Source organism: Sander lucioperca, chromosome 12, assembly GCF_008315115.2.
Source record: "Sander lucioperca isolate FBNREF2018 chromosome 12, SLUC_FBN_1.2, whole genome shotgun sequence".
NCBI classification, from domain to species: Eukaryota; Metazoa; Chordata; class Actinopteri; order Perciformes; family Percidae; genus Sander; species Sander lucioperca.
The window spans coordinates 15,422,024-15,446,090 of NC_050184.1; the positions used below are offsets into that span (position 1 = coordinate 15,422,024).

At 40.9% G+C, this 24,067-nt stretch overlaps 1 protein-coding gene across 2 annotated transcripts; it reads left to right on the top strand.

The window, feature by feature from the left end:
• Nucleotides 1-483: 483 nt before the first annotated feature.
• On the top strand, nt 484-22,069 carry gss (glutathione synthetase). 2 transcript variants are annotated; one of them, XM_031286700.2, is made up of 13 exons: nt 484-767; nt 1,381-1,522; nt 2,496-2,641; nt 2,836-2,911; nt 5,330-5,469; nt 6,342-6,458; nt 8,361-8,441; nt 9,031-9,108; nt 9,260-9,329; nt 12,912-13,106; nt 15,127-15,208; nt 19,471-19,660; nt 21,416-22,069. In XM_031286700.2, the coding sequence occupies exons 2-13, from the start codon at nt 1,391-1,393 to the stop codon at nt 21,537-21,539; spliced, it is 1,431 nt and encodes a 476-aa protein (XP_031142560.1). In that variant the 5' UTR covers nt 484-767; nt 1,381-1,390; the 3' UTR covers nt 21,540-22,069. The 2 variants fall into 2 exon arrangements, with proteins under 2 accessions (XP_031142560.1, XP_031142561.1); XM_031286701.2 differs by having other exon boundaries at nt 486-654.
• Nucleotides 22,070-24,067: the final 1,998 nt, after the last annotated feature.

A 24,067-nucleotide genomic window follows, 5' to 3' on the forward strand; every position in this document is an offset into this window, starting at 1 on the left:
ATCTAACTACTAATAAATACTTTCTCACAATGTTATAGTTACAGTGAACCACCTCTTCGTTGTTCTTTGTCTTGGAATTCCACCTTTCTGCATGTAATCCATTATTGGGGAAGGTTTGTATCAAGTGGGGAAAAAAAACACTCTAAACCCTTTCTTCAAGATACTTGATTAGAACAAACCTAGAGATGTCTGTTTTTAGATGTCTGTAAGCTGTCCTAGTGCCTACTGTTATTTTTTATAAACATTTTGCCAGATATACATTGTCACATTTCCGTTCATTGTTTTCACGTTGTTTTATTTATGAGCCACACACATTAACTACCGTAAAAATTCCCTTTCCTAACGTGATCTGACAAAGTGCTGTCTCATTCTTCAGTCAGCATTTTGAGTCAGTTCAGTGCTAGATCAGTCTTTAATCATTTTGGTGACGCTTTTGACACTGATTGGCTGTAGAGAAGCTAGTAGTTCTGTCAGTCCCCCCACCGACCAATCAGCGGTGGCTACTGGCTAGCGTACATCTGAGTCCCATACATTACAGCGGTTATTTCAACGACATTATTTGTAGCGTTACAAAGGATAGTGTACCTCCAAAGGCAATATACGGTCAACACAGACCTAACGTATACATTGTACCTGTCGAGCAGGACCATAAAGGTACATTGCTAACTATTTACAACTAGCGTTACCAGCCACTAACGTTATCCGACGGTGTTCAACGTACGCAACTTTGGCTTCCTGGTTTTAATTTAAACCCCAGTTAACATTAGGTAAGTAAGCTACACGTGTTGTTGTGTTAGCATACACTGACGGACCTATAACACAAGTATTACACAAGAAGCAACTTTATGCACGGTTTGCTATTTTGTTAACTTACTGATTTTCGTGTGATTCTTGCTGCATTTAAGTGTTGTCGGAATAATCAGAAAAATTAGACTTCGACTGGGATAATCTCTGACCTCTTATTTTTAATGCGTGCATATTTTGTTATAGTTTTTTCAGTCTTTATGTAAAGCATTTTGGTAAACTAACGTGCTAAATATGCTACAGGCTGGTACATTGCAACAACAAACATTGTTATTCTTGATATGTATGTTTGTAGCAGAATTAACCTAGTTGTAGTATTGTCCCTTTAGTTTTTAACAGGTATATTTAAACGAGTATGCAGGTTTATTTACTGACATATTCTGTAATCCAAAACAGAAAGGTAACCTCACAAGTGCTAAACAACATTTAAAGTTACGTCCCTTATGTTCTGGGATGTTATATGTTCACATCAGTAGTGAAATACACAACTTTAGGGTAATTTTTTTTTCCTTTAGAGTGTAACATTACTCTTGTACTGTTTTACCAGTTACATTGACTGTTTTTTTCATATCGCAGGTGAATCAGAATGGCCCAGGGGATACCAGATAAGATAATGAGTAATACTACACTGATAAAAGACTTGGCGGATGTGGCAAAAGATGCAGCACTTCTGCAGGGGGTTCTAATGAGGATCCACGAGACCCCCAACTCATCAGAGGTAGGAAGTGAAAACCGAGACATTTAGTTGGCCTGCGCGGACTATGATAATATTATACTTAACATAGTCTGGCATTGCCAGACCTTCCTACACGGCGCTGCAGAGGAAGGTCTGGCGAGTCCACACAGCATTCCGGTGTTACACAAATCTGTGACCCATCGAGACAGGTGTCCGCCTACCTCAACCTGAACCCAACCCTTGTCCCTAACCTTAACCACGGAGGGGGGCACTACGCTTTTAACAGGAGGGACACAGATCACGACGGGTCACAGATTTCGTTGCAACACCAGGATGGGAGAAAAACGTGCTCTGGTTCATTGGCATTTCTTTAAACCAATCACAATCGTCACAATGGGCGATGCTAAGCGCTGCAAAATAGCCTCGGGAAGGAACTTGTTTTGGTGGAACGTGTACGTTCAAAAATTGTTTTAGTCGTGCAACAGAAAACTCAGATTGGACAGATATTCTAGCTAGCTGTCTGAATTTACCCTGCAGAGATCTGAGGAGCAGTTAACCATAGTCCTCATAAATCCACCGGAGTTTAAAATTAGTTACAATAGTTATCAAACCAGCTCTCCCTTTCTTTATTTTCAATTTTCATTCAAGTGAACTGCATTGGAAAAATAAATCAATTTCATCAATTTCTATAGCAACTAGATCTGAACATGTATTTGTGTGATGTGACAAGGTGAGCCACAGCCAGTAAAGTAAGAGAGGACATTATTTCATATCAGTGGGCTTTTAAGCCATTAAAACTGCCCTGTTCAATGTGAAGTCATGTTAGGAATTTGTTCCGCTTTGGGGTACAGGATTTGGCACAGAGCTTTATTAAGCCTGTGTTTGTAGTTACAGGAATTCATAGCCCAAGTGCTTGTTTTCATTCCTCACATGCCATGTCTAGTGCTTGTGTTTTGTGATGAATAGTTTTTTGAAGTCAGCATTCTTTTCTTATATTTTACAACTTGTTTTTCAGTTGGTGACGTACGCTCCATTCACACTCTTCCCCACACCTGTGCCTAAGGCTGTGTTCTTCCAGGCCCTGGCAGTGCAAACACACTACAATACACTGGTAGACAAGATCAGCCAGGATCCAGACTTTCTGGAAGAGGCTCTGGCTAGGTAGGATATGAGCCAGTAATAATTATGGCAAACGGTAGCTTGGAAATGTGGCTATGCTGTGTAGTTTCAAGTAGCAGCATAGCGTGCCAATATTATACTTCTATACAATTATGTGGGTGAATCTGTGACAACTAATGTAACATTTTGATTAAATAGTTTCAGGATTTTAACAGGGTGACATTCTTTGTTCATAGCACCATTGCGGTGGATGATTTCACTGCAAGGCTTTTCAGGATCCACCAACAAATCCTAAAAGAAGGAAGGTCTCAGGTATGTCGTCTAGCCACAAACGACCTTTTTTTGTTTTGTTTTTGTTTTACCAAGCCAGTTAAACACTGAAGGTCTTGCTATGGTATTTTAGCCTTAATGTTCAGCAATGCAATTACACATTACACATTGGACACAACGAGTCTGCATAAACCAACTACCCTTGGACTTTCAATACATGAAAGGAGGCCTTGTCAGATACTGTAGCGGTCCTTCATCTTCAGAAAGGCTGATCATTCAATAGCTCTCTAAATCTGAATTTAGATATGAACATACTAGGGGTGGTACGGTTCATGAAAAAACATCCGAACCGCTCGGTTCGCTTGTCTCGGTTCGGAGCGTGTGTGCGTCGCACGGTTCGTCAGTACACTGTTAATGTGCACTAACCACTTACTGCCGTAGCGTAGTGCCCACTTTCGACACCTATGTTAAAATACTTACTGGAAACGACGAGGGGGATGAGCGTGACGAAGGCAACACATGGCAGCTGATTGGACGAACGCGTCACGTGGTTCTTTCTGCTCCCAAATTTCAAAACAGACTCTAATGGCGTCTCGTTCTGAATACGATCTCGTATTTTACGAAAATAGTTCACCGAACAGTGTTTCTGAAAACATTTTAAGCGAGAAATAGGCCATAACAGTTGCTGAATCTGTCTGTTTTTTTGATCGACAAAGGTCAGTTTAAAAGATTTTCGTCAGATTTTGAGAGGCGCTGAGCCGACCGCTCCTCAGGTGGAGTGTGGAGTGCTGCTGCTGCTGCAGGTCACGTCACATGCAGAAATGGTAAGTGGGAGAGATAAGGAAGGCTGCCCGGAGTTGGAGGATGCGCCAGCGTCGTATATAGTCTGGTGTGTGGGAACATTTTGATTTCATGTTACCTATGATGACAGCGGAAATAAAACAATAGATAGAACTGCCACTGTGTGCATGTATTGTGCAACATGCATTCAATATGCTAATTTTAACTATATATCATATGCCGAAGTATATTTCTGGAGTGTTAAAGATTGAAAGAAAAAATAACAAGAACCGTACAGAACCGAAAACCGTGACCCTAAAACCGTGATACGAACCGAACCGTGGATTTTGTGAACCGTACCACCCCTAGAACATACCTATCTACTTACTTGGATTGACATTGTATAGCATTTTATAGAGTTGACTAGTTATGAACCAGTTTATTAGGAGTTGGTGATCTTCCTGATTTAAAGGACAATTCCGGCGCAAAACGAACCTAGGGGTTAATAACGGATGTGTACCCACTCTGTCGTTCTCTGGGACATGTTTTCATGCTAATTGATTGTGTTTGTAGCTTGAACGAAGCTAGTACGGACCGCTGGTTAGCTTACAACGCTAGTATTCGGGGCACAGGGAAAGTAAAAACAAATCACTATTTTATACCACTAAAAAGGCTCAAAATATCACCAAACTTCAACGGTAGCATAGTGAGGGTCCCTACATGTTAACCGAAGCATTGAGAATGTTGTAAGTGTACAGACAGTTTATTGAACGAAGAGCTGCGGGAATCTTCTTTTCTGTTGCCACTTTAATCCTAAGACTGATTTCGCGTGTTGGCATAATGCCGTTTGTAGACTCATTTAGCCACTTGTCAGCAACCGCCTTTTTTAAAGAAATTCACAAGTGGGGTATTTGATGTCGTAAAACAAAACATGAAAATCTCTTACGCTTGTGTCTGCCTACACTGCTTATCCATTCTGGGTTAAGGGGAAAAAAAGCTCTGGCTTGTTTGTTTTTCTTTAAATAATCACAATCGTCTTTGGTGGCGCATATCCCCGGATGCAGCAATGGTGCCCTTGCAAAATAGATAGCGGAATGCCGGAAGGGGCCTGACATCCGCTGCGTCTCCTTTATCCCAGCACCATGCACCCGATAAGCCAGGCTAAGCTTGTGTTAACCACAGTCCTTATTTCAGCCATCTAACCAAGAACCCGTTCAAAAAACCATTAACTTTGAGACAAGGGAACTGGAAGTGCAAAATACTAACTTGTTTCTGGGTTTTTGGGACTCTTCCTCTCAGCACTCTATAAAATGTCAGAAAATAGAGAAGATGCCCTTTACAATAACCCAAAGCCCAAGGGGATTTCTTTAGTTTGTTTGGTCCGATAAACTGCCAAAACCCCAAAATTCAAAATTTACTATAGCATAAGACAAAGAAAACCAGCAAATGCTTCCAACTGAGAAGCTGAAACTAGGGACAGTTTGGTACTTTTGCTTGAAAAGTTATAAGAAATTAATAAATTATTAAAATGATTGGGATTAATTCTCTCTCCCTCGATTAGTCGATTAATTGTTTCAGCTCTAAACAACATAATGGGACAAATGGCTTAAATTTCTGCCTTGATCATAAGGTTTTAGTGATCCAAGAAGTCTAAATGGCGATTCTTTGCCTTCTTTCTAGTCTATTGTGTTGGGTCTCAATCGGTCCGACTACATGCTGGACCAGGGAGATGATGGCTCGTCGTCTTTGAAGCAGATAGAAATCAACACCTTTGCTGCCAGTTTCGGAGGTCTGTCTTCACGCACGCCAGATGTACACCGGTAAGTCGGTCATTGGCATATCACCTATAGACTCGGCAATGCTGGTTGTTGAACAATGAAGACAACAACTCCCATGATCCCACGCAACTTCACAACGTCATCAAAGAGTCTGTGTTTCGATTGAGAGACCCCTACGGACACCCCCTTCCAGCAGAAAAGTACATATTGTACGTTGAATTGTGATGAAAATAATTAGGTTAGTGGGGCAACTAAAATTAATGATCACATTTTCGTTGGGTGTGGCAGTAGCTCAGTCACTAGGGAGTTGGGTTGGGAACCGGAGGGTTGTTGGTTCAAGTCCCCATACGGACCAAAGTATGGTGGTGGACTGGTAGCTGGAGAGGTGCCAGTTCACCTCCTGGGCACTGCCAAGGTGCTCTTGAGCACTCAAGGCACCAAACCCCCAACTGCTCGGGGCGCCTTTCCATGGGCAGCTCCCTCACCCTGATCACCCCACATCTCTCCATTAGTGCATGTATAGGTACTGAGTATGTGTGTGTAATTCAGGCCTGTGTGTAATAACAACAGAGTGAAAACATTGTAATTTCCCCTTGCAGGATTAATAAATTATACATAATTACATTATAGCTGGTGATGAAAATGTGTGATCCTAGTGTGTGAAATACAGTGAAAGCAGCAGACATGACAAAAATAAAAGTATAAAAGTGACCTACTGAACCCTTTAAGGCAGATACATTTCCTGTGTTAAAAAGATTTTGCCTAGGAAATCTAGAGTGTGTTGTTGCTTTAATTAAATATCAGAGTAATGTGATCGGTTCTTTTGGTTTTCATGAAATGATTAAAAGTGCAGTCAGAAATAAATATTTGCGGTGATTAACAATGCCATAAGTATTATTAATCTCGCTCGACAGACACGTCCTTAAGGTGGCTGGGCAACTGGAGGAGAGCCGGCGGATCCTCGACAACAACCCTGCAGCTGGTCTGGCCAAGGCTGTTGCCAAAGCCTGGGAGCTCTATGGATCAGAGAGGTAGGAATGAAGTACATCCACTGAACTCAGCCCTTTCAAAACTACATGTCCTCGCCTAATGGATCCTGGTCCTGACTTTACTTACTTACTGTTCAATGTACTTAGCTTAACCTTTGTGTTGTCCTCAGGTCAAAAAAGTTTTTATATCAGAAATATGGGTTTCTTACAACCAAATTGCCCCAAAATAACTTGGATGCATGCATGTACGTTGTATGGAACCCATACAACATATACATTCACGCATCCATGTTCTTCGCAGGTAAAATTATTGATGACTTCCATTGAATTTTGGTTTTATTTAATTTCATGGCAATTTTTTTAAATTGTTTCAAAACAGCAACCCGACCAAACTTTGACATAAACCAGTCTGATTCACTCAACATCCTCTGATCTCAACTATTGTATTAGTCAAAATAATTCATATCAGCTTTTTTTCAAACTCAAAAATTAAGTATAATGTCATTTTATTAGGTTTATTGACCATGAATTTAAAAAAAAAAAAGCGTTGAAAAGAGGGATACAAACATTTAAAAAAGCGCCAAAAGCATAAGAAAAGCGTAAAAAAAGTCGGAAAAAGTTCCAAACAAAGCACATTTTTCAATTTTGACCAGGAATGACAAGTTCATGGACGACGGTGAAGACAACACAAGGGTTAACATCAAGTGCTGGATAAACCAATTCCCCTTACAAAGAGTCTAGAGGAAAAACATCCTCTGGTGGAATATGCAAACTCTGCTACTTAAATACCAGCGGCATCATACCATAAACTAATGGTGGATCAAGTCTTTTGAGTGGAATAAGATCTCTGCTGATGTTGGTATACCCCTTACTGCTGGAATGATATGATTGGCATTATGTAGTTGGTCGCCTCTCCCTCAGCTTTGCAAACTTTATGCTAAATTGTCCATTTCACAAATATCAGTTGTGCTTGATGTGTTTGCTGTTGGACGGTGATGGCACGTGGCAATGAGTTGCTCATTAGGATCGTGAAATCAACTTGCCACTCTCCTGTTGACTCTGCTCATCTCCTGCCAACTCTGCTAGCCTGGGCTAGCTAGCCAGCTGGCTCGAGTTTTCAAGTGTAAACATCAGAGTAAACACAGAGGAAGGTGGAGCAGATGAGCTTAAGCTAGCAAGACCAGCTCTGCTGCCATCTCATGACTACGAGTCGCTCATCGGGATCGAGAAGTCAACTCCCCAGTCTCCTTCTGACTCTGCTAGCCTGGCCAGTCAAAGTTTTCAAATGTAAACATCAGAGTAAACACAAAGTTAAAGGTGAAGATGGCTATCAGCTATGAACCCAAGTACGTGGACAAGCAAGACCATCTCTGCGTCCATCTCCGTCTCTAAATCAGAGGGGGCACCAAGGCAAGCGTGAAAGAATTAAACACCGACTGTGACTTCTCTGCTAGGCATCCTGCTAGCCAGTGTGCAGGCATCGCACGGTGAGCTGTGTGGCCTTTGTTGGTTTCCAGCAGGATGACGGGAGCTGTGGTGTCCTTTCGCCGAGACTTGGAGTGCTGGTGCCAGCCAACCGGGTGACTCCTTTTCTGTGTGCAAATCTGACGGCCACATTCTGCTTTATGATGAATCATGCACAAGTTGAAGGAGCAGATGTGTTAACATTTCACTGGGATTGTACCTCATACAGTTGACCGATTAATTGTTTGATTGATATGTCACTGATGATCACACATAATACCAGGCTGATTCAACTCCAAGGCCTGATTTTGAGTTGATTAGGAGTGCAATGTATTAAGTATTGTAAAATCAGTTGTGTTTACTATTGGTAGAAAGTAGTTGATCAAAACAATTGCCAGTAAGATCTGTGGACTATTAAGAGTAACCAAATGTAAAGGTAGCAGTGAGCGTGTTTTACAGGAGCAATTGTTGTCATTACAGAGCAGTCGTCATGTTCCTGGTGGAAGAGGGCCAAAGGAACATCTTTGATCAACGATACATTGAGAACGAACTGTGGAAGAGGTATGCGTGAGTACCGAGGAAGCCATTCCCCATTTGCTTTAGCCAACATTGTATTTGATATTAAAGTAGTGCAATTTTAGTAGAACAACCCTGATAAACTAGAGTACAGTTAGGGCTGGGCGATTCGGAGAAAATCAAATATCACGATATTTTTCACCAAATACCTCGATATCGATACCGCAACGATATTGTAGGGTTGACTATTGGTGCTTTCACAAAATATTAACACAATGAGATTTTTGATTAATAATCATCAGTAATGTGGATATAATGACTAAGTGGGTAAAGGCAAATAATAGAACAGTTACAACAGTCTGGTAAGTTCAGAAAATGACATAACTTTACTGTAATGCAGCCTTTAAAACCAGGAAAAGACAACACTTATGCCATATTACGATATCCAAAATCTAAGACGATATCTAGTCTCATATCACGATATCAATATAATATCAATATATTGCCCAGCTCTAAGGACAGTATGTTGAAACTCATTTAGTTTGCATTATCTTGTAATGCCTCCTTTTGCATTTTGAATGGTGTGAAAAATGGCGCCTTTTGTAACCAGCACACTACTGTCAATGTGTTTCAGAAACATAAGCACAATGAGAAAGCGGTTCGACGATGTTACTAAAACAGGGTCCCTCGATCAGGACAAGAGGCTATTTGTGTAAGTCAGTTTCTGTCAGTTAAATCTAAATAATTGCATGCTATACAATGTAGTATTCATACATTAAAGCTCTATGTTATACATAGGTATAATATATGATATAATTATGATCAGTTGTACTTAATGTGCATTTATATGACTCTCTTTTCAGTGATGACCAAGAGGTAGCAGTGGTGTACTTCAGGAATGGCTACATGCCTGAGAACTACATTTCTGAAAAGGTCTTCACTTAAATCTTTATTCCTAGTCTTCCTAGTTTTAGTTACTATGTGAAGTGCAGTCAGCATAGAAAATGATGTTTCATGCAGACAATACCACCTTTAAGAGTTTAGTTGGGAATGGACATGAGGAGTTGAAACCTTTGTTGAGTCCTTGTAGGTTTTCCAAAGAGACAGTCACAACTTTTTTTTCTTCTTCTGTGCTGCCACACATTATTCTTACAATTCATGTCCTACGTAGCAAAATACTCAATTCTCTTGTTGGGATTTAAAGAATAATTTAAAGAATAATCACATAATTGTGTTATGTTTTTGCAGGCAATTTTAATATTGCAGAGCTATTCAGTTTCCGTGCATATCCTGCCAAACCTGATGTGTGAACTGTGCAGCTGCATTATGAGCAGTATAAATATCTCACCAGAGCTACAAATAGTCAGATTACTCTGTTTGGGAACAGGAGTAAAAACTTGATTGGTACATCCCTAGCTAAAAGAGCTGGGAGCAAATCACAACTCAGTTAAAGGTATAGGAAGGGGGGGATTTTATTCTGACTGCTGCTTGGTGAACAGACTTTAAAACCATGTTTTTTCATTGTTCGTTGTGTTTTTAGCAGCTTTCTGCTTTCCGTGTGTCCAGTGCACTAACTCATTCTTCTGTCACTGTGGTCAGCACAGGCTCACATGTTCCCTGCCCCCCTTCTTTATGCTCTGCTGCTCAATGTGCCCCCCCCCCCCCCCCCCCCCCCAAAAAAAAAGAAAAAAAGAAAAGAAAACATTAAAGCAGCCATATTATGCTCATTTTCAGGTTCATAATTGTATTTTAAGGTTGTACCAGAATAGGTTTACATGGTTTAATTTTCAAAAAACACCATATTTTTGTTGTACTGCACCACTCTCTCTCACTGCTGCAGATCCTCTTTTCAGCTGGTCTCTGTTTTAGCTACAGAGTGAGACCTCTTTTCTTCTTCTTCTTCTGTACTATCTTTGATTGCACTGCACATGCCCAGTAGCTCAGATGTAGATCATGTCAGCTAGCTAGCTCCATAGACAGTAAAAGAAAGGCTGTTTCTACAACTTCAGTCAGTTACAAGGCAGGATTAGCTGGGAGACTTCTAAATGAGGGTGCACATGTAAGTAGTTCTTTTGTAGATTATGGTGAACTTGTGTGTGTTGTAGCAGTGCTTTGCTATTGAGAGCGAGGTAGCATGCTAGCGTTAGCATGCTAGCGTTAGCCATAGCGTTAGCATGCTAACGCTACGAGCTAATGGTTGCGGTTAGCCTGCTCGTTTCGGCTTGTGACGTCACAAGCCGTGCTGATTTTGAACAGCTCACCCAGAGACTGAAGGCAGGACACATTCAGAAACTGTATCTCACTCTAAACAGCATGGGTGGATTTTTTTCAAAGTTTGTATGTGTGTGGAAGCACCAGAGACACAACATAACACCCCAAATCCCAGAAAAAGTGATTTTTTCATAATATGGGCACTTTAAATACTCAAAGTGGACATTCAGTCTGAAAACAGTCCAGTGTTAAAATAGAAGTGGTGGCGTTGGTGGAGTTGTGTTGTTTCAGGTTCAGGCGAGATAATTAAATATGATCCAGGAAGTACAGCTGTAGTATCTTAAGTCAAGGTGCAGTAGGTAACCCTTATAAAACTAACTTTCTGTCATATTTGCTGAAACTGCCCCTATGTTCCAGTAGAACTACATTAAGCAGGTAATTAAGAAAAAAAAAATCCAGCTCCTCTGACACCACCTACAGCCTGTAGTGAGATTTGCAAAAATCCACAGCTCCCTGTTCAGATGCACCAATGGGGTGTCTAACTGCATGTCAATCACTGCTCATGCACACGCATTCATTCTCCCTTGTGGGGGGAGGGGCTTAGGAGAACATTTTGGGCTTTAGCAGAAAGGGGGGAGGGACTGAGAAGTTGTTGATGTTCAATTTTTTTGGCTAAGTCCTGGATCTTCCCAATCCTACCTACAGCACCTTTAAGTCCATTTTATTCATGTAGCCCAATATCACTAATCATAAAATTGCCTCAAAGGGGGCTTCACCATCTGTACAGCATACAACACCCTTTATCCTTAACCATAAGGCTGAAGGCTTATCGGATGCCAAAACACTGCACAGCAGTTTGTTATAGTGTTAACATGGAAACAATCATTTCATTTTTTGTCACAACAATTGCAAGGTTTACACAGTAGTGTACAGGATTTGTGATACTAAGTAATCTCCCAGGAGGCAGCGCCTTGCCAGATGATGTTGCTTTGCATTCAGACTTTTTTGTCCTTTTCATTTATTTTGCCTGAGCCCTCTGCGTTAGCACCGCTGCTATGTCAGCAGAGTGTGTTTTCACACAGTGCCAATGTCCGTCTGAACACAGGCTACAAGTTGTGTTGACCCACTTTTGAGTTGGAAAACCTGACACGTGTGACACTATGTAGTGCTTCTGGGCTTTCTAGCTAGTCTATATCCACGACGCTCCACTTCCGGGATTGCTCCGCTGCCGCCAGAAAATCCACTGGATTTCGCATTTAGGTCGGATATCCGTTACCTTGGGCTTCCTTTGTGTTGGCATTTTAAACTCCGGTGGATTTATGAGGACTGTGGTTAACCTCTTCTCACATCTCTGCAGGGTAAATCCAGACAGCTAGCTAGACTATCTGTCCAATCTGAGTTTTTTGTCGCACGACTAAAACAACTTTTAAACATCCACACGTTCCACCAAAACAAGTTCCTTGCGAGCCTATTTTGCAGCGGCACCGCAGCTTTTATCCGGTGTTTAGCACTGCCCAAGACGATTGTGATTGGTTTAAAGAAATGCCAATAAACCAGAGCATGTTTTCCTCCCATCCCAGAACGTTATGTGAAGTAGCCAGACCCTCCTCCAGCGCGCTTTGGATGAAGGTCTGGCAAAGTGAGACTAATATCTAGCTAACCAATTGCAATGGACGCAAAAATGTGATTCCAAAAAATATGTTTTTATAGTCACTAAGCTAATTTTGTGTAAAGTAGGGCTGAACAATTAATTGTTTTCAAATCAAAACCGTGATTTGAAAGGATGCGATTAGCTTATCGCGAAGAACGCGCTTAATCAAATGTGAAATATTTAGTTGAATGTTTGGTGTAACATTTGATTTAACATTTTTTATTCCTCATTTCATTATTATATTTACTGTTTTTTCATAAGATAAATGCTGGAATAAAGTTAAATATCACATACTGTTTACAGAAATCTCCTATTCTCAGTGGATCTTTCATTTACTTTTTTATTATTTCATTTAACATGATTGTAGAAGGTGCACTATGTAGGCTAAAAAAATAAATGATCTCAAATCGTAATCGCAATATCTGGAAGGAAAATCGCAATTAGATTTTTTTTCCCTCAAATCGTTCAGCACTAGTGTAAAGTAGAGATTAAGTGCATTGCACTGTATCATTAGAGCACACTATTGCCTTGCATTGTAATGTATCAAGGCAGGTGTGAATCCAGTTGTACTGAACCACTGGTTAGTTAAATGTACTGGGTGTGTAGGAATTCTTGCCTAAAGGAGAGAAAAACGAGTGTTTTTTGAATTGTAGACTTGGGATGCTCGTCTTCTGATGGAGCGCTCTCTGGCTGTGAAATGTCCAGACATCAGCACTCACCTGGCTGGAACCAAGAAGGTCCAGCAGGTGCTCGCCAGCCCTGGAGTTCTGGAGAAGTTCTTCCCCGACCAGCCCCAAATAGTGGAGCAGATCAGAGCAACGTTCGCTGGCCTCTACACTCTAGACATGGTGAGAAAATAACACATGCTACACAGTTGTTTCTTTGTTTTTATTGAGGAGTTTAATAAAAAAAAAGGTTGCACGTTTTTACGTTGAATTTACTCATGTTCAGGGAGCTGGGAAGTACTACTACATTATTTCACATATAGGGCTGTGTATCGCTCAGAAATGTTTGATACTGGTACCGATACCAATACAGTGACTTTGATACCGGTTCCTAAACGAACGAAAAACGTTTTTCCGAGTGAAAACGTCATCATTCACGTCCCTTCCTGTGGGAATCAGAGGTGGGAAACTCGGGCCAGATTTTGCTAACAGAGTTTCCCAGTTGGTGACGCGTTGTTGACAACTGACGTTTGATGTAGGCGAATTTGGTTCACTGAACATATTTCAATGGCAATAAACTTATTTATTGTGGACAAATGCCTCTGCTGAGAAACATACACAGACATAACATGTTTCAAATTATTCATAAATAGGCCTATGTATAAAAAAAACAACACCACCTTATCCGTGTCCTTTCCCGTTTGTTGTCCTGCAGATAACACAAACACCTGACGATGTGCTGTTTGTATGCTCACATAAGTAAACAGCAGCAAATTATTGTGGCCTCGATGTTTTCACCAGGTTTTCACACACCTGATGCTCTAGGCTACGGCCAACAGTTGGTGGCAGTCATGCAACAAGTTGTTATGCCAAACGCCAATATAACAGAAGAAGAAGAACACGCATCCCGACCATCCTAACCATGTCAACGCTGGTAGTCGGAAAAACAACGTAATCACGGGGGCGGTCCCTGTCATTCCGAGGTGGCATGAACGTGCCATAAGGCACAAATATTTTTATTTATTTTCCAGCTCCTACTACGTGAGCCCTGTCTCTGTGCGTAGCGAGTTTTTCCAGCGTGTCTCTGCGACGTGTAACATTAGACAGCCGATCACCAACATCATTAGATCTTGGTAGAAGCATGCTGCATGCTCATTGGCTCACTGACTCTGATGACATACGTACACCCTTGTACACAGAAATGGATCAAAAAGTGTCTATATTTCTTTTAAATTAAACTACTGATATACAGGAAACGACTTAATGACTGTGAATGACCGTATTGGCAATATGATTTTGAGAGTTTTCTGTTTTTATTTCTTGTTTCCCTCACCTGCGTCCTCTGACAGCAGCTGACAGTAAATTGACGTTTTCACAGCACTCTGCCAGCTCCAAAAAACTGAAGAAACAACAACAATCCCAAAGCTCACCGTCTTGCCTGTGACTCACACAATCCTACGCCGTGTGTGAGCAGCAAGTGTAGCCAGTTGAAAGATACTTTCCGTGAACGGGCCGCATACGTTACGCGTTCAATGTAGCCAAAGCGTTAAGGCTGTTTTGTGCTTCTGCCTCGAATTGACGGCTTACCCCCGCAGACCCCTCTGTGTCTACGCCGGACCCTACGCCGTAGCTTGACGCGCACTTCTCGAAAAATGTAACTACACGTCGCAGCGACGCACGTCACTCTGCCGTGGCTGGGTAGCGTTGCATTTCCCCTGACTCATTTCCTGGTTCTCCTTCTCCATAAACAACATGAAATCAAGGAGATGGTTAACTTTTCCTGCTCCAGATTTCCCACCGTGGTCAGAAAGAACAGTGGAGACACTTTGTTTCTCTCACTATGACTCCAGAGTCGCTACTCGCTCCGAAGCTAATCGCCATCACTCTCTCACTTCTCCCTCGCTCTATCATCCACTCCCCACACACACACATGCTGGCTCGACGCACACACCAGCGCACAAGTATAAACATCAGGCCACTTACGTAGGCTACGTAAGCTCTGCGTGGAGCCTCCGCAGAACTGTAAAACAGCCTTTAGCCTACAACATGTCCTTGGCTCTATTAGGTATACATTTTTGCACTGAAACTGTACAGGTATACAGAAAATGTGAAATTTTTGCATTGTAATGCTCTGTGCTAATATGTCCTGGCATGTTTTCTGTTTCTGGTTTTATTTCTTTTTGTTGTTGTTGTTGTCTTTTAGGGACCAGAGGGTGAAAAAACGGTAGCAATGGCGTTGGCAGCACCGGACCGGTTTGTTCTGAAGCCTCAGCGTGAGGGAGGAGGTACAATGCAAGAAACATCTTACAAAATACATTTTCCCCATGCAGCAAGTCCTTAAACCACTACCACATTGATCAGCATTTCTTAAACCAGGAGAGTTTGAAATGTCAATAACTCCATGGTAGCGTATACCACCACAGTTACTACTGTGAAGAGCATAACGCTGGGTTTCCACAGGAACTGTGTCACCACAACATGATGCTGACAGTGTACACGTTTTGCAGACAATGAGTTGTTGGTGTTGATATAAACGTTTTCTATGATTTTATATCTGGCCTAACACAACTGTACTGTACTGGTACGTTTTCTACTCCAGTCACACACTTTGCTGCTTAAAAAGTTGTGTTTAGTTTGAATAATGTTAAATTACTAGCAACAAGCTAGTTGTCATTGCTACAATGCTAACATTACTACAATGCTACTACTACTAAAACAAATATATATATATATATATATATATATATATATATATATATATATATATATATATATATATATTAGGGCTGTCAATCGATTAAAAAAATTAATCTAATTAATTACAGACTCTGTGATTAATTAATCGAAATTAATCGCATACATAATTAACGGTGCCTGAACCAATACTTTTTAAGAAAGTAAAAAAAGGAAAGAAAACAAAGGGTACTAAACAACAGTCGGTGACATTAAAGAACGGCTTGTTTATTGCTAAGGCCATATGGTCAAAATTAAATGATTTAATAATAATGTATAACAATAACTTATTTCACTAGTAAATTGCTGTTGAACGACAAAAACAACCACCAAGGACATTTACAATAACTTCAAATGCACCACGAAGGTGTAGTTTACCAGTTTCATTGAACGCACCGTCTGTGTTGTTTTTCCGATGGCAGCTCGGCAGCTGCAGATTGTTACATCCCGCTGTTGAGTCACAGTCCTCTACAGTAAAACACAGTCAAACTTTACACCGTTCAGCGTTAGCTGTCAGTAGTGATGGCGAACTGAAGCTTTCTGAACTAGTGAAGCTTCAATCCAATTGTATCGAAAAAAGGTTCAATACTCGAAGCTTCAGAACTCTATGAGGACATCTAGTGGTGGAAGTTAAGGATAGCATTGTGTCACAAACTGTTTCACAGATATTATCCATGACTGTCTTTGAGTCGAAGATGAATACATTTTTAGTATGAATTCATGGATAAATAAATAATGACATAAATAACTAAGCCTATTTGGGACTTTGCATAAGTAAAAATGTAATTGCCTTCTCCACAAAAAAAACAAACCATAAAGTTTTTTGGGTTGTGTTTGTAAACAAATACATCAATTTGGGAGGGAAATGAATGAAGAACACATTGCACACACATTTCTGTGATTATATTGAGTACGTAGCCTAGACTAGAGCAACTTTCTACTCGCTATAAACTCTCTTTTATAAACTTTCTACTCGCTATAAACTTACTTGCAATAAACTCTCTACTATAAACTCTCTACTGGCTATAATAATCGCTATAATAATCTCTCTATTAACTAACTTTCCTGACTGTTGACTCTTCTACTGCAACAACCCACAAAGACGCACCCAGTGAACCGCTTTCAATTCAACTTCGAAGCAGTCACGTGGGGGGGTGTGAAACGAAGCTTCGGACGTTACTGGTCACGTGATTATCACAAAACGAACCAAACTCCGATACAAGGCTTCATTCCAAATTGGTTCATTTCTTCGATACATGCCTCGAAGCAGGAGGTTCACGGGTAACATCACTAGCTGTCAGCATTGTAACCGTGTTTAATCCAGCTACTAGCCAGCGGTAGGCTAACGTTAGCTGCTGTCGAGTATAGTGTTAACTAGCTAGCGGTAGGCTAACGTTAGCTGCTGTCGAGTATAGTGTTAACTAGCTAGCGGTAGGCTAACGTTAGCTGCTGTCAAGTATAGTGTTAACTAGCGTCACGTGCAGCAGTGTTTGTGTTGCCTGTATCGTCTTCAGAGCACCAGAGAGAAGTGCAGACATATCAGTGGCACCAGATTTCGGTAGCCAGGGTTGTCAGGAAGAAGATTTTTACAAGTAAATGTTCCAGTTAATGATCCAGGCAGCACATTCTCGTCTCCCTCCTTCATTTTACAGTCCAATGGTGGCTAGAACGGCTCCGGGTCAAACGTCAATATGGAATGGATTAATCTGCGTTAATCTGCGTAATTTTTTTTAACGCGTTATTTTTTCTCAAATTAATTAATCGAAATTAACGCATTATTTTGACAGCCCTTATATATATATATATATATATAAAACCCCACCAGGAGTACCAGCTGCTTGGACAACCTTTTGCCAAGCTAGCTGTTAACATCCTTGTAGTCATACAAAGACGTCTCATAAAGTAAGCTATAGGAAAATCACGATCTTTTAGTTTTCACGTGTAGCATGTGTGTATACACGGTAGGATATAGGGCTGAAACGATTCCTCGAGTAACTCGAATAATTCGATTACTAAAAATCCTCGATGCAAAATGATTTGCCTCGAAGCTTCGTTTAATCAATGTTACCAACATTGTATCGCTCACTGTGTTTTTACACGGATGATTATTACTGTCGCACGCCAAGCTGACGCTGCTGGCGACACATGCCACGAAGACTGACGGCGCAGATTACAAAATGAAGAAAGAGCATAAATAGTGAGGGGCTAAGAGAAGAGACAGAAAACGACAGAAAGTGTCCAAAGTTTGGAATCCGTTCAAACGTAATTCAAACGAAAACTATGTACAGTGTGTCTACTGCAAAATGGAACTAGCTTACCACAATAATAGCACGACGTCAGTGCTTCAGCATCTCAACAGAAAACATTGAGTCTAACTTAATCATCCATTCCATGAAGCGGACCCAACAAAAGTAAATCACAGAGTCGTATGAACGATGAAACTACACCAAACACAACAACTATCAAAATCAAAGACAACAAAATATGTTGTGGTGACCACAATCTGATCTAAAGAGCCGACTTGTTGACTATCCCTTTGGAAAAACGGCTGACTGTTGCACACCATTTTCTCTCTCTCTCTCTCTTCACGGATAAACAGCTGATCAACGATCTACTAGCTTAAGTGTAACAGAGCTGTGTAGCATTGTAATCAAATATATAAATGAAAATAGGTTGAGTATAACTTATATATACATATAGGCCTATATACAGATCAGTCTCAGGTTGAAACTTGTAGTTCTGAAAGTTAAGTTGCCCAACTTAAGGTAATGTTTATGTATGTTTAATGTATGCCTTAGTTTGAGGTTGTTATTGCATTTCAGAAAATTTTCTTTAAAAACAATGTAATATGGCACTTAAATGCACTTTTTGAGAGATGATATTGTAAGCAATGTAGGCAATAAAAATGTAGCTTTTTCCGAAAATTAAACCAAACTATTGTACATTATTGCTCTTCAATAAATTATCCGATTACTCGATTAATCGATTAATCGAGCTAGCGCTCTGCAAAAGTTTGCGGAGTCAACTTTGGGAGAGCGGGGAGGGCGGTGAGCATCTGGGCACTTTCGCCGCCATCAGCAGATTTTGCTCGTACCGCTGTTCTCATAGGTGATGAAATGAATCGCTCCACTCTGCCGTTATTTCAGCTGCCTGTGGAAACCCAGCGTAAGGCTGCGTTCACGCATCCTGCGTTGGCCGTCCGACGATCCGGCAAAAACCCAGGTCTTTCCATTAATTTTGAATGGGGGTAGTGCGTTTAGGCTGCGGCGGGGGTTGCTGCAGGGGGGGGACACTCAAAAATCTGCAGCGGGCCTGCGGCAAAAAGTTGAGACCAACTCAACTTTTGGAGAAACGCAACCCCACGTCACGCTGCGGTGGCCCATCATGTAAGCGGCGATCAGACTTGTTGGTGTGTTTTGAGCTCTGGTTTGAGGCCGTGTGAGAATCCCGTACAGTAAACAGGAAATATCACTGCCTTTATCGCTGCCACAGGAAAGGTTTAAAACACTATGAGGGTAAAAAAACACAAGAACTGAACTGCCCGGGAGTTTGTGTAATAGCTGAATGTTTCCTGCGAGAACAAAGCACTCACTATGTCTCGCATCTCTTTTCTTTCTCTCTCTCTCTCTCCTGTGAAAAACAGTTGCCTTCAAGTGCAGTCGGAACTGTCGAGATCTATAAACAATCTGATGGAAAACATTAATTTTGAAATATAAAGTCTACTTGTGCTTTGTTGGGGGGGGTTTAGGAACATAACAGGACATCACACAAATCTAACCCTTTTTTACTTTGAAATCTGTGATCATGTTTCTAGGTAACAACATCTATGGATCAGAGATCTGCCAGGTCCTGCAGGGAGTGAAGGAGAGTACAGAGAGGATGGCCTATATTCTGATGGATAAAATCCATCCCAACCCCGTACAGAACTACCTGCTGAGACGAGACGGTCCTCTCAAAATCAGCAACTGTCTCAGTGAACTGGGCGTGTTTGGAACATATGTCAGGTATGTAATCCCTATTTCGTTGGCAGAGAATGCATTTTGTGTCATGGGAAGATGGGATCTTTAGGACGAGTTGATTCATTTCAGCTTTATCTGCTGCTCAATATCTCAGAACCGCACTGCAAGCAGATAGAGCTGTACAATTCAACGTTTATTAAAGCATGCATGTAGAATAATGAAGTTTATCTTGATTTTTATACCCACTGCCAATAAGTAACGAGAGGGGTTCTTGGTCTTGGTAATGCTTCATCCTCTCTACAGCATTAGCTCCTCAGGCCAGTGTAAGAAATCCCCCAAACATCCCAAAGTTCAGCCAGGTCTAATGTGATGCTCCAGTTTTTCCTGATCATTTAGTTTGAGGCGATATATCAGTGGTTCTCAAACTTTTTGACATCAAGGACCCCCACAATGAAAAAAAAACTAGACCACGGACCCCCATTTGATAAGTTTTTGTCCCAGGGTTTCCATCGGATAGGATTTTTGCTTTGTAGATGTTTTATTACAGAAAGTCTATGAAAGCCATGAGCAAAATAGTCATACATTCTGTCATTGTGTTACTTATGGATGGAATTGTAGTCAGTCCCTCCAGAAAAACGTGATTATGCGATCGCATAATTCAATGCATAATCAGCCAATGTCCGCATATTTATGCGGGGGCCGCATTTTTTCAAATACACCGCACTTTCGCCGCATACATTGCCGATTTCCACGCAAAATATGCAGGGCTTGAATGATTTCATAATCTCCGCATTTTCGTTGCAAAAAAGTCACATATATCTTAGCAGAAAGTTGAAAAATGTTGTGTTTACTTCACACAAGAGCAGCCATTTTCCCCTGTTGCCATGGGAACGTTATGAAGTGACGTAATTACGCGACGTGAACATCATCGAAAAGCTGCAAACCCCGCGATGAAGCCATGATGAAACCGCAATTTTTGCAAGTTCCCGCAATTTCATCGCATAAAATTGCATAAATTTCCCGCATATTCCATCGCATTTTTTAAGCAAACGTGCCGCATAATCAAGGATTTTTGCCCGCAACAATCACAAAAAAACAGCATTTTTCTGGAAGGACTGTATAGTGACAATAATGTTTTTCACTTTTTGCTGGGGACCCCCTGGAACCCCCTCAAGGATCTCTGGGTGTCCCCGGACCCCACTTTGAGAACCATTGCGATATATTATAAAGGAACAGCATTTCTAGTGCACCCGAGTATGTGTAATGTGAAACAGGTTGCTTTTAGTGACAAACCCACAGAGACTCAGCAGCTCTTCTCAGCTCTACAGAGCATTCTGGGCGTTTTCAGCACTTTGTTTAGCTGCCTGGCCCCCAAATTTACTGTTTTGATTCACTCTCACCGCTCTCATCAGCGTCTTTTCCAGCAAACAGCTGTTTTCCGCCAACAAGCTTTGATAAACCCATTGTACACTACCTGCTCAGCCACTTTTATATGTGGTCCTTAATCAGATCCACATCAGATTCCCGGCTCCGACTCCTGATGTACCACACCAGCCATTGCTTCACAAACAGCCATAATTAAAGATTTGCCTCTCTTTCTCCTCATCCTCGTCGTCATCTGCTCACCAATTTCACTGGCTTCCACTGACTGCACATCAACTTGTAAACGAAAGCGTAAACGCCGACTTCAGTTTACTTTCCGCAAAACGGCGCGCTGTGTGTGCTGTTGATCTTTTGCACATGCAGGTCAGTTCAGCACTGTGACACATTTGATGTGCGATATCTCTGTCACCTCTCTAGGCAAGGTAAAGACATGGTGATGAATGAGTGTGTGGGTCACCTGCTGAGGACCAAGAGTTCCGAACACTCAGACGGAGGCGTAGCAGCGGGCGTGGCTGTGCTGGACAATCCTCTCCTCGTCTGAGAATTTTACACTCCTACCTGCTGGGCTTTCAACAAAGAAAAACACCCAAATGGACAATGACTACTTTGGCCGCTACAGCGTGAAAATGATGCTGAGCAAATGCGTGTTCCACATGCATCTTACTTGAGACAGGCTGGACAGAAATACTAGCAGGGTAGGCTCAGTTGTTGCTCACACTGAAGCCTTCCTTTGGGATTCCTCCAGCTGTTACAAATGTCTTTGTTTTATCTCTAGTGGCGTTTGGTGTTATTTGCCTTTATTACCAATGCCAGTGGTTCCAAAAGGATTCATGAAGACCATGTTTCTTATCAGTTTTTTGATATGATGATTCTGTTTTAAATGGAGTGCTGCTCTCAAATACACACTCTAGGCATAGCTTAAGCAAGTTCAAAACACTTAAACCAAGTAAATAAACACATTATTTTAATTTTAATAACAGTAACATTGCATAAGGGGAGACATTGGAGGTGAATAGTGTAAAACCTTTAAGTCATAGATATCACCATGAAACCTCCCCAGTTGATTACTTACGTTAAGACAATTATTTTTTGCACATTTTTTTCTTGGATTTCCTTTTGGAAGTTTGGATATGCAAATGAGTTTTATTCAAATTAAATGTGTATCTCTCTACACACACACACACACGTGCGCGCATTTATAGATTTATACTAATTTCCATACATTTCCAAAATAGATTTTTAGATTTGAAAAAAAGTGTTTTATTATATTAACACATTAGACACATTATATTAACACATTATCAAAGGTTTTTACATTTTGGATAGCTTTGTATCACTTCTTAAACGTCTACCGCCAAAAACAAAAAATTGCCATGTTTTTAGGAATACAGTGTTCTATAGATCCGGCTATGAATGATATATGAACAAACCCCTTGGTTCAAACCTTCAGAATATAGATAGGAATGAAAATGTAATGTTTAGTGTATGTAATTGCTAATGAAATGGAGATTTCCGGCTCAGACTATGAGAACAAAACTTATTTTAAGAAAGCGGCCTTTAGTGGCCGGGTTGGGTCAGTGGGTAGAGCAGGCGCACATATACTTGGAGGTTTATGCCTCGACGCGGAGGTCCTAGGGTTCAAATCCGACCTGTGACAATTTACTGCATGTCTTCCCCTTCTCTCTCTCTCCCCTTTCTCACCTAGCTGTCCTATCAAAATAAAGGCAGAAGATTATCAGGGCAAAAATGTTTATCCAATAGATATCACTGTTAAAACTTCAGTTGATTACCTGCATTAACACAATACATTTTTATATCACATATTTTCTGAAATTTGATGTTTATATATGTAAACGAGGCATTATCTGAAGGTAACTTTTGATGAATGTAGGACAAATCTACCGACGCAAAAAGACAAGGTGTAGTAAAATAAACACCTACATGTGTATTTTGGTTGTTTTTTTCCCACTAGTCTGAAAGAAGACATGTTATGGAAGCAAATAGCCCAAAATCACCAGTGCATGAAAGAATGTTTTTGCCTGTAGAGTCAAATGCCCTAATTCTCAATAAATGCTGGAGCCTTCATTTACCTCAAAAGAAGTTAGGGCCAGTTCATTGGATGCAAACTGCAAAGCTACATGTTGGTTCCATAAAATCTCCTAGTGTTGCGACTCCATTCAACAACTCTGTACCTCTATCTTGAAATATGAAGTGAAAATATATTCATGCAGAAAGTAATGCTACCACAACTACTGCTATTACTACAAATAATAACAGAACTATAATTATTTATTTTTATAGTACATTTTGTACAATAAATACAGCTTAAAGTGCTTTAAGTCAGTGGTTCCCAACCTTTTTTCCTTTGCGCCCCCCCCTACTTATGTCTAAGAAAAGCTGAGCCCCCCCTCCGAAACCAAAGTTGAGGTAACTTTCCCTTACTTTCTTTTTTGATACAGAGGAGTTATCACCACTTTTACGTTTCTCCGCCATGTTTCATTCATAAAATAGTGATGCCGTGGCGGCAGGAAAAACGAGGATGACAGCAGCTAGCAGCTGACCTGATGACAGCAAGGGTCCCAGGTTAAGAGGTCCCGGAGGTTTGGCCTACTAAGTAGCCTGCTTACAAGTTTAAGCGAGAACAAAAATATATAGTTTTTATACAGACTTTTGTATACATTATATATTCTAGTGTATTATCATAATTTCTTTAACGTGCAAATATATATTTTTTTTTACCTCAAACCAGATAAAGACTTGCGCCCCCCCTGTGATCTTTGCTGCCCCCCTTAGGGGTCCCCGGACCCCAGGTTGGGAACCACTGCTTTAAGTGAAGGGAAAACAACTCAAAAGCCAATTGCAATTATACTGTTGTGAAATGATCTTATGATGGCCATTTTAAGATTTTTGTTTTAGGGTTATGCGTGCGTTACGCTTAGCCTGGCTCCGCTCTCCTACGTACTTCCGCTCAATTTTCGTTTTCCTTCAGTACACCGTCTGAGTTTGCAGTATATTCGCAGGTTTTCTCCATAGACAGTTAAAGAAGTGGACAAAGTGACGCCGTTGTTT

Excerpts from the sequence above, each read along its gene's own strand:
- gss (XM_031286700.2), top strand. The coding sequence starts at position 1,391 with ATGGCCCAGGGGATACCAGATAAGATAATGAGTAATACTACACTGATA. Across the intron at positions 1,523-2,495 it reads AGACCCCCAACTCATCAGAG|TTGGTGACGTACGCTCCATT; the intron begins GTAGGAAGTGAA and ends CTTGTTTTTCAG. Across the intron at positions 6,459-8,360 it reads GAGCTCTATGGATCAGAGAG|AGCAGTCGTCATGTTCCTGG; the intron begins GTAGGAATGAAG and ends TTGTCATTACAG.